Source organism: Vespa crabro, chromosome 15 (assembly GCF_910589235.1).
Source record: "Vespa crabro chromosome 15, iyVesCrab1.2, whole genome shotgun sequence".
Taxonomy (NCBI): Eukaryota; Metazoa; Arthropoda; class Insecta; order Hymenoptera; family Vespidae; genus Vespa; species Vespa crabro.
In genome coordinates this window covers 1,946,515-1,961,514 of record NC_060969.1, presented here as the reverse complement: position 1 = coordinate 1,961,514, position 15,000 = coordinate 1,946,515, and the positions used below count along the sequence as shown (strand labels likewise).

At 35.0% G+C, this 15,000-nt stretch overlaps 3 protein-coding genes across 6 annotated transcripts in view; 2 read left to right on the top strand and 1 right to left on the bottom strand.

Moving 5' to 3' along the window:
- LOC124429388 (BMP-binding endothelial regulator protein) overlaps positions 1 to 7,304 on the top strand; it is a 9,230-nt gene extending 1,926 nt beyond the window's left edge. The window contains exons 2-10 of the mRNA XM_046974592.1: positions 931 to 1,016; positions 2,585 to 2,684; positions 3,236 to 3,412; positions 3,530 to 3,712; positions 3,808 to 4,067; positions 4,199 to 4,358; positions 4,488 to 4,675; positions 4,770 to 5,164; positions 5,272 to 7,304. Of these exons, the coding sequence (XP_046830548.1) occupies positions 931 to 1,016; positions 2,585 to 2,684; positions 3,236 to 3,412; positions 3,530 to 3,712; positions 3,808 to 4,067; positions 4,199 to 4,358; positions 4,488 to 4,675; positions 4,770 to 5,164; positions 5,272 to 5,527 (1,805 nt within the window). The 3' untranslated portion in view covers positions 5,528 to 7,304. The remainder of the gene's footprint in view (positions 1 to 930; positions 1,017 to 2,584; positions 2,685 to 3,235; positions 3,413 to 3,529; positions 3,713 to 3,807; positions 4,068 to 4,198; positions 4,359 to 4,487; positions 4,676 to 4,769; positions 5,165 to 5,271) is intronic.
- An 862-nt stretch (positions 7,305 to 8,166) lies between these two features.
- Positions 8,167 to 10,509, top strand: LOC124429391 (NADH dehydrogenase [ubiquinone] flavoprotein 1, mitochondrial). Its single transcript, XM_046974600.1, has 6 exons — positions 8,167 to 8,306; positions 8,488 to 8,555; positions 8,638 to 9,306; positions 9,388 to 9,620; positions 9,687 to 9,890; positions 9,970 to 10,509. Exons 1-6 carry the CDS (start codon positions 8,258 to 8,260, stop codon positions 10,154 to 10,156), a joined length of 1,410 nt encoding a protein of 469 aa, XP_046830556.1. The 5' UTR covers positions 8,167 to 8,257; the 3' UTR covers positions 10,157 to 10,509.
- LOC124429389 (RNA pseudouridylate synthase domain-containing protein 2-like) overlaps positions 10,162 to 15,000 on the bottom strand; it is an 82,894-nt gene continuing 78,055 nt past the window's right edge. For all 4 annotated transcript variants that reach the window (XM_046974593.1, XM_046974594.1, XM_046974597.1 and 1 more), the window contains 2 exons: positions 14,213 to 14,799; positions 10,162 to 13,923 (listed from right to left, as the gene is read on the bottom strand). In XM_046974593.1, coding sequence (XP_046830549.1) covers positions 13,740 to 13,923; positions 14,213 to 14,799 — 771 coding nt within the window. In that variant the 3' untranslated portion in view covers positions 10,162 to 13,739. The remainder of the gene's footprint in view (positions 13,924 to 14,212; positions 14,800 to 15,000) is intronic.

Below are 15,000 nucleotides of genomic sequence, written 5' to 3'. Positions count from 1 at the left end.
ACTTCTTCTTTACTTTTTCCTCGATCATAAATACTCAATTTACTCTTTATCTTCGTAAAATTTTTAAAGAGAGAATCGTTTCAAAGTTTGTTCGCACGAGGAAAATGAAGTAATGATGGCTTTGAAAAAAAAAAAAAAAATAAAAAAATACATAAAAAAGAAAATAGAACTAGACCCACCCTCTCCATCCTCCTTCCCTTTGTAGTACATGAAAAATATATTGTGAAATGAGTCAGAGAACGATACTGAAACGTTTGTCCCCTTCCTCTCTCTCTCTCTCTCTTCTTTATATTTTGGGAAGTTTTTAGTTATATACAAGTAAATAAGAAATAAAAGCAGAAAAAAGGAAGAAAAGAAAAAAGGAAAAGAACTAAAGAAAGGTGTTCGAAATAAGATATCATTTCCTGGTATCGTAGTGTCATCGTTGATTTTTCTATTGACATTACTACTATTAACTTTACTACATCTGCTAACATTATCATATACACATATACTATCGTTGTTACGATCAAGCCGTTTCTTTTATCGTCGATATGTGATCGACGTACCAAATTCGATTCCATCCTCGTCTATTAGTGAATCGTCGAACGTATGCAATAGTATATATGTGCGTCGTGTATATATATATATACATATACACATGTATATACATATATACATATATATATATATATATACATTTATATACGTACGAAGCACGTACTAGACGCGTCGGTACGGAAGAAAACGAAGGAAGCCTCCAGAATGCGAAGGTCGATCTCTTCAGAATGCTTTGGATCGCATACAACTCTTGATGTCGCAAGGATTTTTACAGCGAATTGATTACGTACAAGACGTTAACTTCCTCCTCTTCCTCTTCCTCCTCCTTCTCCTCCTTTTTCTCCTCATTTTTCACGATCTATAACGCTTCGGTCATTTATTTTCACGCAGGAAGCAGGGAGACGTGCGACGTCGAGGGCGAAGATTTCACCGTCGACAAGATCCCAAACACAAGGTGTTTCAATTGCATTTGTAAGGTAAGCAATTAAACGATGATGATCGATTTGTAATGCTAAAAGAGTTTATATATATATATGTATATACATATCCCTTCTTCTTTTCTTACGTAAATGCATATGTCTTTAGTTAAAAAAAAAAAAAAAATAAAATAAGATCGAATGTCATTGAATCGTTAATCTCATGAAGAATTGTAATTTATTAATTATGCTCTTCTATGAAGTTCTTGAATTTTTATGACATTCTTTGTTTCTCTCTCTTTTTTTTTTTTTTTTTTTTTTTTATATTTATGTTCATCTTCCTTTCCTTCCTTTCCTGTTCTCAGAATTCGTTTTTCATTATGCATACAATCATGTGTACCTAATCGATTGGATTTTCATGATCGCGCGAGTATTTTTAAAATATACAAAGATTTGATTTGATTTATATATATTTTTTTTTCTTCTTTTCTTTCTTTTTTTTTTTTTTTTTTTTTTTTTTCTTTTTAATAAGAGACATAGATCACTCGCTCCATGTTCACGCCGTCATTGAATGTTGGCCCAATAAGCACTAACTGTGCTTTATGACGACAAGACGGATAAGAAGAGACGTTTACGGTAAAGGACGTAGCCCATTTTCAATTCGCAGATTATGTCGTTATCTCTCGTGTTCGTATGAAATTATAAGTTCTTTTTTGCTTCTTTTTTTTCTTTTTCTATATATATATTTTTGTTTTGTTTTGTTTTTTGTCTTTTTTTCTCTTTCCCTTTCACGCGGAACATACAAAAAGGGAAGTCCGATGGTATTACGATACGCAATTGCGTTGCGTTTGCTCGCTCACTTGTGTCGGCTTCTGTTAATGGTTGAAAGAGGTTAAAGAAGTTGGTGGCCCGCTTTTGGTAGAGGTCAGACCGAAGAATTTCCATTTGGACCACCCGGTCCGCGATAGATTTTATGTTCTCGATCTTACGAAGGAGAAAAGAACGCGTACGAGACTCAACGCAGACGCCGCAACGAGTTGCTGCTGCTCGTTGCTCTTTTACTTATCTCCTCCTTTCGTTCATTGACTCGACGATTGACTCCGAGTCTCGTAAGAATTTTCAATTCATATTTTCTTTTCTTCCCTTTGAAGTAGCAAGGCAAAAAGGAATTGAGAGAGAGAGAGAGAGAGAGAGACGGGGGGGGGGGAAGGAGGAAACAAAAAAGAAAAAAAAAAATAAAAGAAAAATTTCGATCGATAAAAATATCCCTTTGTATGGAAGTACATTTCAATGGGAAAAAATGATTTATCGATTGAACCTAAAAGTTCCAATTTCTTTTTTTTCTTTTTTCTTTCAAATAATTCTCTCTCTTTTTTTTTTTTCTTTTCCTAATTTTTTCACACTACGTACCTGTCCTTTCTTTCCTTTTTTTCTTCTTTTTCTTTCCTTTTTTTTGGGTTCGATCATTTTTTTTTCTTTATTATCCTCATATAGAATGCACATCGGTGGACCTGATGATTTTCTTTATTTTTCTTTTCTATTTATTTATTTATTTATTTATTTATTTATTTAAAAAATTTTCGTAAGCTATCACATTTTTAGATTATTTTTATTTTGCTTGTTTGTAGAACGGATTCGTTGAGTGTTTGAAGCATCAATGTCCCAGTACCGAAGGTTGTTATACCCTACTGGAATCCCGGGACGACGAGTGTTGCCACAGGTGCAAAGGTACGTTACGCTAATGAAGATAATCAAGCTAAAAGGCTAGGGCAAGTTAGCGACACTGTCCTGAGTCTTTTTATATTCCGAGGAAGAGAGAGAGAGAGAGAGAGAGAGAGAGAGAGAGAGAGAGAGAGAAATAGAGAAAGAGAAGGGAGTTCAAGGAGTGGGAAGCATTGTTTTAAGGCACAAAGGCTCTTCTGTTCGTCGACACCGCGATAAACTCGAGGAACTGTTTACGCTAAGACTCGCTGACAGATGCTCCGTCCTCTTATCAATCTCTATTAATTATGTTAATTGTGACGTAAGTAAGTCCCGTTGTCGAGCGCTTCATTCTCCGATGACAAAACTTAGAGGATGATACTTCATTGGAAAAATACTCAATGCTCTTCTTTTAATCATCCCATTCTCTTTCTTTAATTTCTCTAAAAAAAAAAAAAAAAAAAAAAAAAAAAAAAAAAAAAAAAAAAAAAAAAAAAATCCAAGATTTACCATTGAACAGGAAGTATTATATTATTTTGATTATTATTTTAACACGTTAAAATGCGATTAAAATAAAGGCTGCCTACGAAATGGAGTTTATCACGAGTCCGAGACAGAGTGGACCGAAGGAAATGACCCATGCCGGATCTTCACTTGTAAAGCTGGGGTTATCACCGAATCTAGGCTACGATGTTACACGCCTTGTTCAAAACCAATACCAGCTGCGCCTGGCCAATGTTGTCCTGTATGTCCAGGTATTATATATTTCGTTATACGAAATCTATAATAGTTAACAATTTTTGTTTACTTTTCTTTCTTTTTTTTTTTCTTTTTTTTTTTTTTTTTTTAACTATCTTAATCCTTAATCACAGGATGTTACGTGAACGGTCAAAAAGTAACGGCAGAGAGATCTGTCACCACAACCGAGGATCCCTGTGTGACCTGTAGATGTAACATGGGCCGATTAACTTGCGCCAAACAAGCCTGTCCTGTTCTTCATTGTCCAGCTTCTAGAATCGTTCATGAATCCGGAGATTGTTGTCCTCATTGCAAAGGTGAAAAGAAGAGGATTTATTGCAATAAAAGCATAATTATTTTGAATATTTTTTAACGTTATCATAATTTTATTGATCTAATAAATCATCGATAGGCAGTGGAAGATTTTTATCACCTCCTAAAGGTGCTTGCATGTTGGGTACAGCCGTTCATAATTCTGGTTCTCAATTTTACGTCGACGAGTGTACACGTTGCATTTGTACCAATTCCGTGATATCATGCACAAAGGAAACATGCCCGGTATTGGAATGCACCAGCGAGCATCAGATAACATTGCCAAGTCGTTGTTGTCCTCAATGTCCTTTAGTCGAGGAAAGTCGGGCATCTTGCACGTACGGCGGCAGAACTTATGGGGCGAGTATTGTATCTCTATAAATTCATTGGATCTAACATGGATCATTTAGAAAGAAAAAGAAAAAGAAAAAAAAATCGTTATTAACGTTGATGGCAATCGAGTTTAAATGTTTTTTTTTTGACCTAGGCAGGATGGCGAAACTTGGAAGCTTGATTCCTGCAAGGCATGCGCTTGCATGCAGGGTAAGGTACGATGCGCTATGCCGATGTGTCCACCATTGAACCTACCGTGTCCACCAAATTCGAGATTGGAGCATCCCGAAGGACAGTGTTGTCCTCGTTGCGTGGAAAGTGAGTTTACTTGAAATCTATATATCGATAAATACATATATATATATATATATATATATATATATATATATATATCCTAGAGAATTGTTTAACGAGTGACAAAGAATAAATGTATATATCTTGGAACAGGTGATGGTGTGTGTACTGTGTTTGGTGACCCCCATTACCGCACCTTCGACGGTAAATTCTTTAGCTTCAAAGGCGCGTGCAAGTATCAATTGGCTAGCGACTGCGTCGGACATACGTTTAGCATACGCGTGACGAATGACGCAGGCTCGACGAGATCTTCGGCATGGACGAAAACGATAGCCATGAAGGTATATAAGATATATATTACGCAATAGAATCTGTCCCCGTTAGAGAACATGTCATTTATTTATCGTTCATTATCTATGAATTCCCCACATTAAGATCGGCGATCTTAAGGTGAATCTGGGTCAGAAGATGAAGGTAAAAGTGAACGGTAAGAAGGTCAACGTGCCGTACAGCGTGCCAAACAAGCTCGACGTTAACAGAACGGCCGACAGCATAATCGTAAATACACAGATTGGTATTAAAGTTCTTTGGGATGGTATAAGTTTCCTTGAGATATCAGCGTCTACATCGTACAGAGGTAGATTATGCGGATTATGTGGAAACTTTAATTCTTTACCGAAAGACGATTTCACGACACGACGTGGTAGATTATTACAAGATCCTCAACCGTTCGGTCAATCCTGGGCCGTTGGGGCAAAGAAGATGTGCTCTCGTTCACGGACAATTAATCCAGAAAGGGAGAGACGTTGTAGAGGGAGGAAGGATCATCGGTAAAGATCAAATTGAACGATACGTTTTAAAGAAACAAAATCTTTTTTATTAAATTATAATATTGTAATAGATATTAAAACGAAATAACGTATTCCTCCTCTTACAGATTGTGCAATCGCTTAAGGTCGCAGATCTTTGATCCCTGCCATAAGAAAGTCAATCCAACGATGTACTATAAAGCATGTCTTCAGGATATGTGCGAGTGCCCGACCGAGCACTGTTATTGCGAGTCTTTCATGGCGTACGTTCACGAGTGCAAGAGATTGGGTATACAGTTGCCACATTGGAGGAAATCTACGAGATGTCGTACCGTTTGGGATCAATCGAATGATCCTGTGCCTTTGAGCAAACGTTTGCATTAACGTTTGCTTTATATTGCGAAAGAAGTCGATGGACGATAACGTGTATATTTTCTTTCTTTCTTTCTTTTTTTTTTTCCCCCCATTTTCTTTTCTTTTTCTCTTATTTTTTGTGTATTTTTTTTTTATGTAATTTCTCTCTCTCTCTCTCTATTTTCTTTCTCCCTACTCGTGCATCTAGAGAAGAGACTCGTAACGTGCATTAAGTGTACGCGTTTCCATAACCGTGCGGTTCCTCCTCTATATCATACGTTCGCATATCATTTTGTACGTACACACGCAATTTTTCTCTTCTCTATTTCCCTCTCTCTCTCTCTCTCTCTCTCTCTCTCGTTCGTTCGTTCGTTCGTTAACTTTTTGACAGCGCTATACCTAATTCGTCTAGAAAGCATTGCAATCTGTAACACGATTATGTGCTCCAACGAGACGAAAATCTACTAGTCAGCATTTAAACGTCGATACTATTATACGCATTGATGGTGAACGAGCTCCTCCTCCTCCTCCTCCTCCTCCTCTTCCTCCTCCTCCTCCTCCTCCTCCTCCTCCTTCTCCCTTCTTCCCTTCCTCTCTTAGCGAATTATCAACGATGGTTCTCCAAGCTGATAAGAGTAATTTTTTTTAGATGGATTTCATTACGAAAAAATAAAAAAGAATAAAAGAAAAGAAAAAAAAATGAAAAAAAAAGAAAATAGAAAATGAAGAAAAAAACATGAAAGAAAAAAAAAAAAAAGAAAAAAGAATTGAGAAAACGATAACGAGCAACAATGAAGACACCCAAAAGAGAATACTCAAAATTCAGCATGGTTGCCATGGGACTGCGTTTATCCATGACTCCACGAGAAGATTAAGATCTCTGTTACGTTCGAATTAAATTGAGAAAAGTCGTCGAGATATCTTCTCGCCAGTGTCAATACGAAATCATTTTTTTTCGTACCACGTTCACGAACGATAATAATTTTTGTTTTTTTTTTTTCTTTTTTCCTGCGAACGATTTTAAGCGACAATGCAACCAACATACGACGTAATTCATTTCTCTAGCGGCGATTTATTCATTTTAATGTTACAGAGCACCGTGCAGTATTTCGGCCGATGAGCAGGCTCGCGGCATAGCATGTACATATGCATACGTACATCCCCCCCCCCCCCCAATGTAATAACATTCGAACGCGCATCGATCTAATTTTTCGATTATTTTAGAATTAAGAAGCGATTCTTTTTTTTTTCTCTCTCTCTCTCTCTCTCTTTCTTTCTTTTTTTCGCGCTCTTTTCCTTCCGATGCCCGCGAGTATACTTTATATATAATATATAAAATATATATATATATATATATATATATATATATATATATATATATGTATATATATTATCTACGTAACCGATAACAACGCTGACTTATTTTAGTTTAGTTTATTACGTATCGCAAATATTGTATATACGCTGCAAAAGATATGATTTTTATTATTATTAAGTGAAGCGATCTCCTAGCCTCGACCTTTTCTTCTTTATTTTTTTTTTCTTTTGTTTTTACTTCCTTTCTTTTTTATTTTTTTTTTGTCTTCTTTAAATATTTTCTTTTCTTTTGTATACTCTCACTCTTATTCTCACTCTTATTCTCTCTCTCTCTCTCTCTCTCTCTCTCTCTCTATCTCTCTCTCTCCTACTTATTTGCGTTTACAGCTGCTTTAAATAAGTTAAACTTTCTTCTAATTACTCGATTTAATCTCCAAAATGTACATAGAAAAAATATGATGTAGTAATAGACAACGTTGCAAAAAATGAACGATTCTTTTTGTTCTTTTTTTTTTTTTTTACTCTTTCTCTTTTTTTATTAACTATATGTGTACTATCCAATTATTTAGTATTAATTAGTTTGTAATTAAAAAAAAAAAAGGTTTATTAAAAGTTAGATAACGTTTAATTAATTGTGTTGCCTAACGTCAGGGGCATGATTTCAAAATCGACCGCTAGATAGCGTTAATAATCGATAATATCGAACATCAGAGACACATCGAACAGAGAAAGAGAGAGAGAGAGAAAGAGAAAGTGAGAAAGAGAAAGAAAGAGAGAGAGAGAGAGAGAGAGAGAGAGAAAGAGAGAGAGAATGAGAGAATGAGAGAATTGAAATTTGAGAAATAGTACTAAACAATATTATATAAATATTAAAATGTATAGAAAAGTATTGATCCGATTTGTACTCTTAATTGGATAGAGTTTACAGACAAAGCATCTGTGTTTATTTATAATAATACATCCTTGTCTATTATAGATCGTAGGTAACCTTTATAGTATAGATCAAGGTAACCTTTCATTTCATTTTGATCGCTCGTTGTATAAGCATCGTCGTATCTTTCTCTTCCTCTCTTTGAAAGATTTTTCATATTTTTCTAATATTACGTATTCGTAATATTTTTGAACAATTATTTCTATAATTCGGTATCACTTGCGATATAAAATATATTAGAATATAGAATTGTAATCCAACGCAAATATCATCGAATTACATTTAATTTTATTACTCAACAATGATTCAGTTTGCGTGATCGTTCAATATTAGTAGCAATTTATATTTTGTATTTTTATTAAACTAAAGTATACTATTTTAGTATTTATTTAATAATAGATTTTCGAAAGTGCTGCGAAGATTTCTTTTCTTATCATTAGATGTCGTAATGTATTTGAGTAACGCTGTATGGCGTTAGACGTCAACTTGACTTGGATTTGGCAAATGGCAAGATGGCGGGTGCCATAGTACGCTGTTTTAAGATTCCAAAGAGGCAATTAGGTGATTATTCTCATTTATCGTAGTTTCCTATTAATACGAACTATTGAAAAACGAAAAGTGTGATAGATTTTATCATTTGTGCATATTATATTGAGAGTTTTCGTTGATATATCGGTTCTACGCATTGCTTTTTCTAGGTTAGAGAAGGTTATGTAATGAAACAATTTTAATCACTTTATAGGTCTCTTTGGATCGACATTAACTAATCAGCAACAGAGATCCTTTGCTGATGCTGCACCTGAGGGAAAAGTAAGCTAGTTGTTAAATTAATTAAATGTATAGGAGTTTTAATTTTGATTGTAAATATTTCGAAGAATCTTTTCGTTGACAGAAAGTCGGTGGTCCTTTGGCCGATGAAGATCGTATCTTTACCAATTTATATGGCAGACATGATTGGAGGTTAAAGGGTGCATTGAAGAGGGGCGATTGGTATAAGACAAAAGAAATATTAGATAAGGGAGCAGATTGGATCATCAATGAGATTAAGGTTTCAGGATTAAGAGGCCGAGGGGGAGCTGGTTTTCCCTCTGGCATGAAATGGTCCTTTATGAATAAACCATCAGATGGAAGGCCAAAGTATTTAGTAATTAATGGAGATGAAGGAGAACCAGGAACATGTAAAGATCGTGAAATTTTGCGACATGATCCGCACAAACTCGTAGAGGGTTGTTTAATCGCTGGTCGTGCTATGGGAGCTTGTGCAGCATACATTTATATTCGTGGTGAATTTTATAACGAAGCATCAAATATGCAAGTTGCTATTGCAGAAGCTTATCAAGCAGGATTAATTGGAAAGAATGCTTGCGGTTCTGGTTATAATTTTGACATCTTCGTACAACGTGGAGCAGGAGCATATATATGCGGAGAAGAGACAGCTCTTATCGAGTCTATCGAAGGAAAGCAGGGTAAACCTAGACTAAAGCCACCTTTTCCGGCAGACGTCGGTTTATTTGGATGTCCAACTACAGTTACCAATGTTGAGACAGTAGCAGTAGCACCGGTATGTTTTATTAATTTATTTGTTTACGAAATAATTACATTCTTTTTTTATTATTCCTTGATTAATCTTATATCTTCTTAGACAATATGCCGTCGAGGTGGTGCTTGGTTTGCATCATTTGGAAGGCCACGTAATCATGGTACCAAACTCTTCAATATTTCTGGCCACGTAAATAATCCCTGCACTGTAGAAGAAGAGATGTCCATTCCTTTGAAAGAATTAATCGAAAGACATGCAGGAGGTGTAATCGGTGGTTGGGATAATTTATTAGGTGTAATTCCTGGAGGATCTTCAACTCCAGTCATTCCAAAGAGGTAATATTATATAGGCATGGGATCCATCAAAGTTATTTGTTAATTAATTTCATTTTTAAATTATAGCGTCTGCGATACTGTACTATTAGATTTTGATGATCTTATTCGTGTACAAAGTGCATTTGGAACAGCTGCAGTCATTGTAATGAACAAGCAAACTGATATTATCAAAGCTATAACTCGTTTGATTAGCTTTTATAAACATGAATCTTGCGGTCAGTGTACACCTTGTCGCGAAGGCATAAGTTGGATGTATAAAATTTTACAAAGGTTCGTGTTAGAAATTAATCATTTACATGTATATGTAATAAATTAAACGGTGGGATATATATTACTTCGTATGATTTAGGTTCCAAAAAGGAAACGCTGAAGATCATGAGATAGATATGCTTTGGGAATTAACTAAGCAAATTGAATTGCACACGATTTGTGCTTTAGCCGATGGTGCTGCGTGGCCTGTTCAAGGACTCATTCGGCACTTTAGACCTGAAATCGAAGCTCGCATGAAACAAAAACAGGAAGCTGCGTGTAATTAATGTGAGGTAGCGTATAAAGAAAAAAAAAAAAAAAAAAAAGAAAAACAGAACAGTGTTATCAGTAAATCTTTAGCGACAGATATAATACTTTGAATGAAGCGACGAAGAACAAGGAAGGTCTATCGTATAAAAACAAAAAGGAAAAGGAAAAGAAAAAAAAAACAAGAAAAAAAGGACAGAGTAAAAAAAGATTGAGCTGGCTAAGAACTTTATCATTTTATATTTTTCAGTGTACATATAATAAGCGAAGATAGACGCGATAGTACGAAAAAGTTTCTTATTAGTATAAGATTCTTCCTGATCCTCGTTAATGTTGTTAGACGGATCGGTAAATAAAAGAAAAACAAAAGGAAGACTCATATCTCACTTATGCTCATGCGTATCACGTTAATCCTAATTTTATTTATATAGTTATATATGTTAAGGCGAACTGTTGAGGATGGTGGGGCGGGGGAGGAGGAGGAGGAGGAGGAGATTATTTTTAAGTTTCGATAAAACATCATTTTCTATATATTGAACGATAATTTTTTTTTTTCTTTCTTTCTTTCATTTATTCGTTCATTATACAAGAAAATTCACTAACACTAATGTTCCGCCGACTACGGTACAGGTAATAATAATGGCCCGCTCGTCAATGGCGGTACGATGTGCGTATACAATATATATACATGTATTGTATACATACATTGCATACATATATATAAAAGCGCGTATTCATACCGGCGTCTTTTTTATTTTTATTTTTTATTTTTATTTTTTTATTTTTTATTTTTTATTTTTTATTTTTTATTTTTTATTTTCATCTTCGTCCTCTTCATATTACCATCATCTTCTGTGCCGTTCAATCGGGACTGTCTTTTTGCGGTTTTTAATATTATCAATTACTTAAATAGATTTAAGCTATCATTTAAATTCGGATAAACTTGCTTTAACAGCAAGCTGTACCTGTGAGTTAATAAGCGCACACACTGTCTTTTATGATAGGTCCGTTGTTATTACGCGTTATCATTCTTCATACTTATATAATCCCTCTTTTTCTCTTATCTCTTCGTCTCTTTCTCTTTCTATCTCTGTTCTCAAAGATTTATCGATTATAGCTTGTACTGTTAGAGATCCAGTACATCTTAATCCCTGGTACTGAATCAAAGGATTCCTTTTTGTCGTCATCGTCATCGTTGTCGTCGTTGTCGTCGTCGTCGTTGTCGTCATTGTAGTCGTCATTGTCATCATTGTCGTCCTCATTTATCCTTTGATCCAGAATTCGTACGCCCTAGTCGTATTCTAAAGCCTAAATACCACGTTTACTCGATAATGAAACGAACGCGACTCGTAATAAAATAATTGTAGCACGGTTACTCACGCGTTTCATTTTCACACATTATTATTATAATTATAATTATAATTATTATTATTATTATTATTATTTTATTATTATTTTATTATTATTATTATTATTATTATTTTATTATTATTATTATTATTATTATTATATATTTTATTTCATATATATATATTCCCTTTTTTTTCTTTTTTTTTTGTAACTTTTTTTTCTTCTTTTATATTTTCTTGTACTTGTTGCAAAAATCTGTGTGTCTGTGTTGTACGATAACGACGACTAGCACTCGCGGATAATATCGACAATTTATTTGTCGTGCAAAATCGTCGTCGTCGTCGCCGCCGCCGTCGTCGTCGTCGCGTCAAAGGTACATGTACACGATATGATTAAAAGCTCGCCGATGCTTGCTCTTTGGCATGATCACGTTTATTGTTCGAGACCCCCTATCGCTGGAGCTGCGCCATTTATTTAGTTTTCCTGTATATATCTGCCATAAAAATAGATGTGTATTCTATCGCAGTTTCCTACGCGTATCTCAGAGTAACCCCCTGCGAATATGCGACTCGGAGCATTACAACGAGGAAGATACATACGCGATGATCATGATCGAAAACGTGGACGTCGCAAGAGTTTCAAACCATTCTGACAGGAATTTCCTGTTTTATTTCTTCTTCTCTCTTATTAAAGAGCCTATACCAAATGAAATTTATGGAATAACAAACTCACACTCACATTTCCTCTTTCCTAAAGCCCTCCTCCCTTCCTCCCTTCCCTCTACCTTTCTCTCTCTCTCTCTCTTTCTCTCTTTATCTCTGTCTTTCTCTTTCTCTCTTTTACCAAGCAGATACGATTTCTCTCTGCGTATTTTATCTGTCGAAGCCAAGAAAAACAATTTTCTTGGTTGCTCCTCTCTATTTTCATCGGCTACGTTTATCGTCGAACAAAATGGCAGACCTAATTCGTACGAAATGTCCGATAAAAATACAAAATGGTCTCTTAGCAATGGGGTCGATCTGTGAGGTATTATTGAAAAGAAAAAAAAAAAAAGAAGAAGAAGAAAAAAAAAACGACTAATAATAATTGTGCGTTAGACGTTGAAATTTATAATGAAATATGTGTTTGATTTTTATGTGTTTTGCGATAATTATCTTTTTTTGTTTTTTCATCTCGTTTTTATAATACGATCCACGATTTGAATCTTGACCATATACGTTCAGGTATCATTCTTCCTCTTTCCCTCTCTCCCTCTCTCCCTTCCTCTCTCTCTCTCTCTCTCTCTCTCTCTCCCTCTCTCTCTCTCTCTCTTTTTTTCGCTCGAGCACGAGTGTTTACACAACGCGTTAAAGGGGGTGATTTTTTATGTACCAAAAATTATTCAGAAAATAACGAGACCATGTTCTTTTACGTAAACGTGTGATAAATACGTCTTTTTTTTTATTTTTTTTTATTTTTTTTTTATTTTTTTTTTATTTTTTTTTTAATTACAACCCTAACTATCATTTCTCGACGGTTCAACAGTCGATTGTCACATATATTACTTTGATCATAAATTTCTTTTTATCTTTTTATTTTATTTTATTTTTTTTCTTTCTTTATGACAAGCAAAGTGCACCGTTCGAATTTTTTGCCGTCATCCGTTTTTATATTTTTGTTTATTTGTTTCTCTCTCTTTCTCTCTCTCTCTCTCTCTCTCTCTCTCTCTTCTTCGTTTGCATAGAATTTTCTATTAAGGTACAAGCGTTAAGTAAAAAATGTGTTTTATTACATATTTGAAAGTTTTGGAGCTAAGCTATTCGCGAAGAGGAAAACAAAAAAAAAAAGCGCGAAGGTATTTAATATTTTTTTTTATCCTTTCTTCGTAGCTTTTCTTTTATTATTATTATTATTATCATTATTATTATTTTTTTATTATTATTATTATTCCTCTTTTTCTTTTTTATTCTTTTTATTTTCTTTTTTATTTCTTCTTTTTTTTTTTTTTTTCTTTTACTTTCTTTTTTATTTTTAATTCTTGAACCGTCGAGGAGTGAATATGAAAACGTTATTTGAATATTGCAAAGTCTCGTTACTTTCCGGACAAAGTCACGTACGATGGTCACGATCGCTCGTTCGCGGATGGAAGGCACGGGGTAAGGATATCAAAAAAATTGTTGAAGGGTCGGTCACGATGATCGTTCGCGATGATCGTTCATCGGGAATTATTGGTCGATATATCGCATTACACGCATTTCCCAATTTCTTCATAAACTATCGATCATCGGCCGTCCAATCGCTGGCTGCCCACGCAGGAAGTGGTGTCTCGTATTCCCAGCCTGGTCCGCAGTAACGCCACGCGTGAAGGTACATCACTAAATCCGATGGTTTTGGATCTCTGTATTTGACTTTGCACTCGTAGCAGTGTGGATCGACGGTGACCTTATCGTTAGCGAAGCTATTGAATAAAAAAAAGAAAAAAAAAAGAAAGAGAAAAAGGAAGAAAAAAAAAAGATAAGAAAAGAGTCATAGAAAAAAGGGCAGAGAAAAAAAGATATGAAAATGAAAACAAGAAGGAAAATAGAATTAGTTAGATATTCTAGATAAATGAAATATTTTGTTTTGTTTTGTTGTTTTTTTTTTTTTTTTTTTTAGTTTTGATCATATATCAATAATAACGAAATATATAGTTATTTTTAATGAAATAGTTGATGATATCAGATTAATAAATAGAGATTCTAGTGTACCTTTGATCGGGTGGCTCTGAACCCGTTTGCGTTCCAACTGTCACTTTGAGAGACTTAAGTTCTTGCTGGGGCCGTTGTTCCTCCTCGGACAATGTAGCCGTCGAAGATGCTTCCTCCGGCGAGGAATTAACGTTCTTATCGTTGCCAGCCAAATCGCGTTCCTCCATGTCGAGTTTCGGCTTGAAGAGACTCATCTCAGAGTCCCCATCCATGCCAAGCCAATTCTCGGCATTGTGAATACTAATGAGATCTCTGACCAATTCCTCGTCTGTTTTACCGATGTTACCGCCCTTTCCCTTGTGAGGACCAAAGACCACGTGATTGTAAAGAGGATCATTCACCACAGGATAACCGAGATATTGTAGGTGAACTCGTATTTGATGCATACGACCAGTTTGTGGTTTGCAAAGTACCACTGAAGATTTTCCATTGTAACTCAAACGTTTGAAACGTGTGACGCAGTCCTTACCCTTTTCGGATACCTTGCAAACACCTATCTTGTAGGAAACGACCTCGATCGGTTCTGAACAGACCACTTCTTCCTCCGGAAATTCACCTTCGACCCGGCACACGTATTGTTTGTGCACCTACGTAACGAAATGTTATATGTCAGAATAGAAAGAATAAATGTATAGTAGTAACAATAACATGTGGTTGTTGTTTCTATTACAAAGTTTTCTATAAGAATATAAGTATTATTTCAACTTTTTTTTTAACAAACACCACACACATATATCATACATATTTACGTATGCATTACATACATATTCTTTTCAAATATTTTAGAC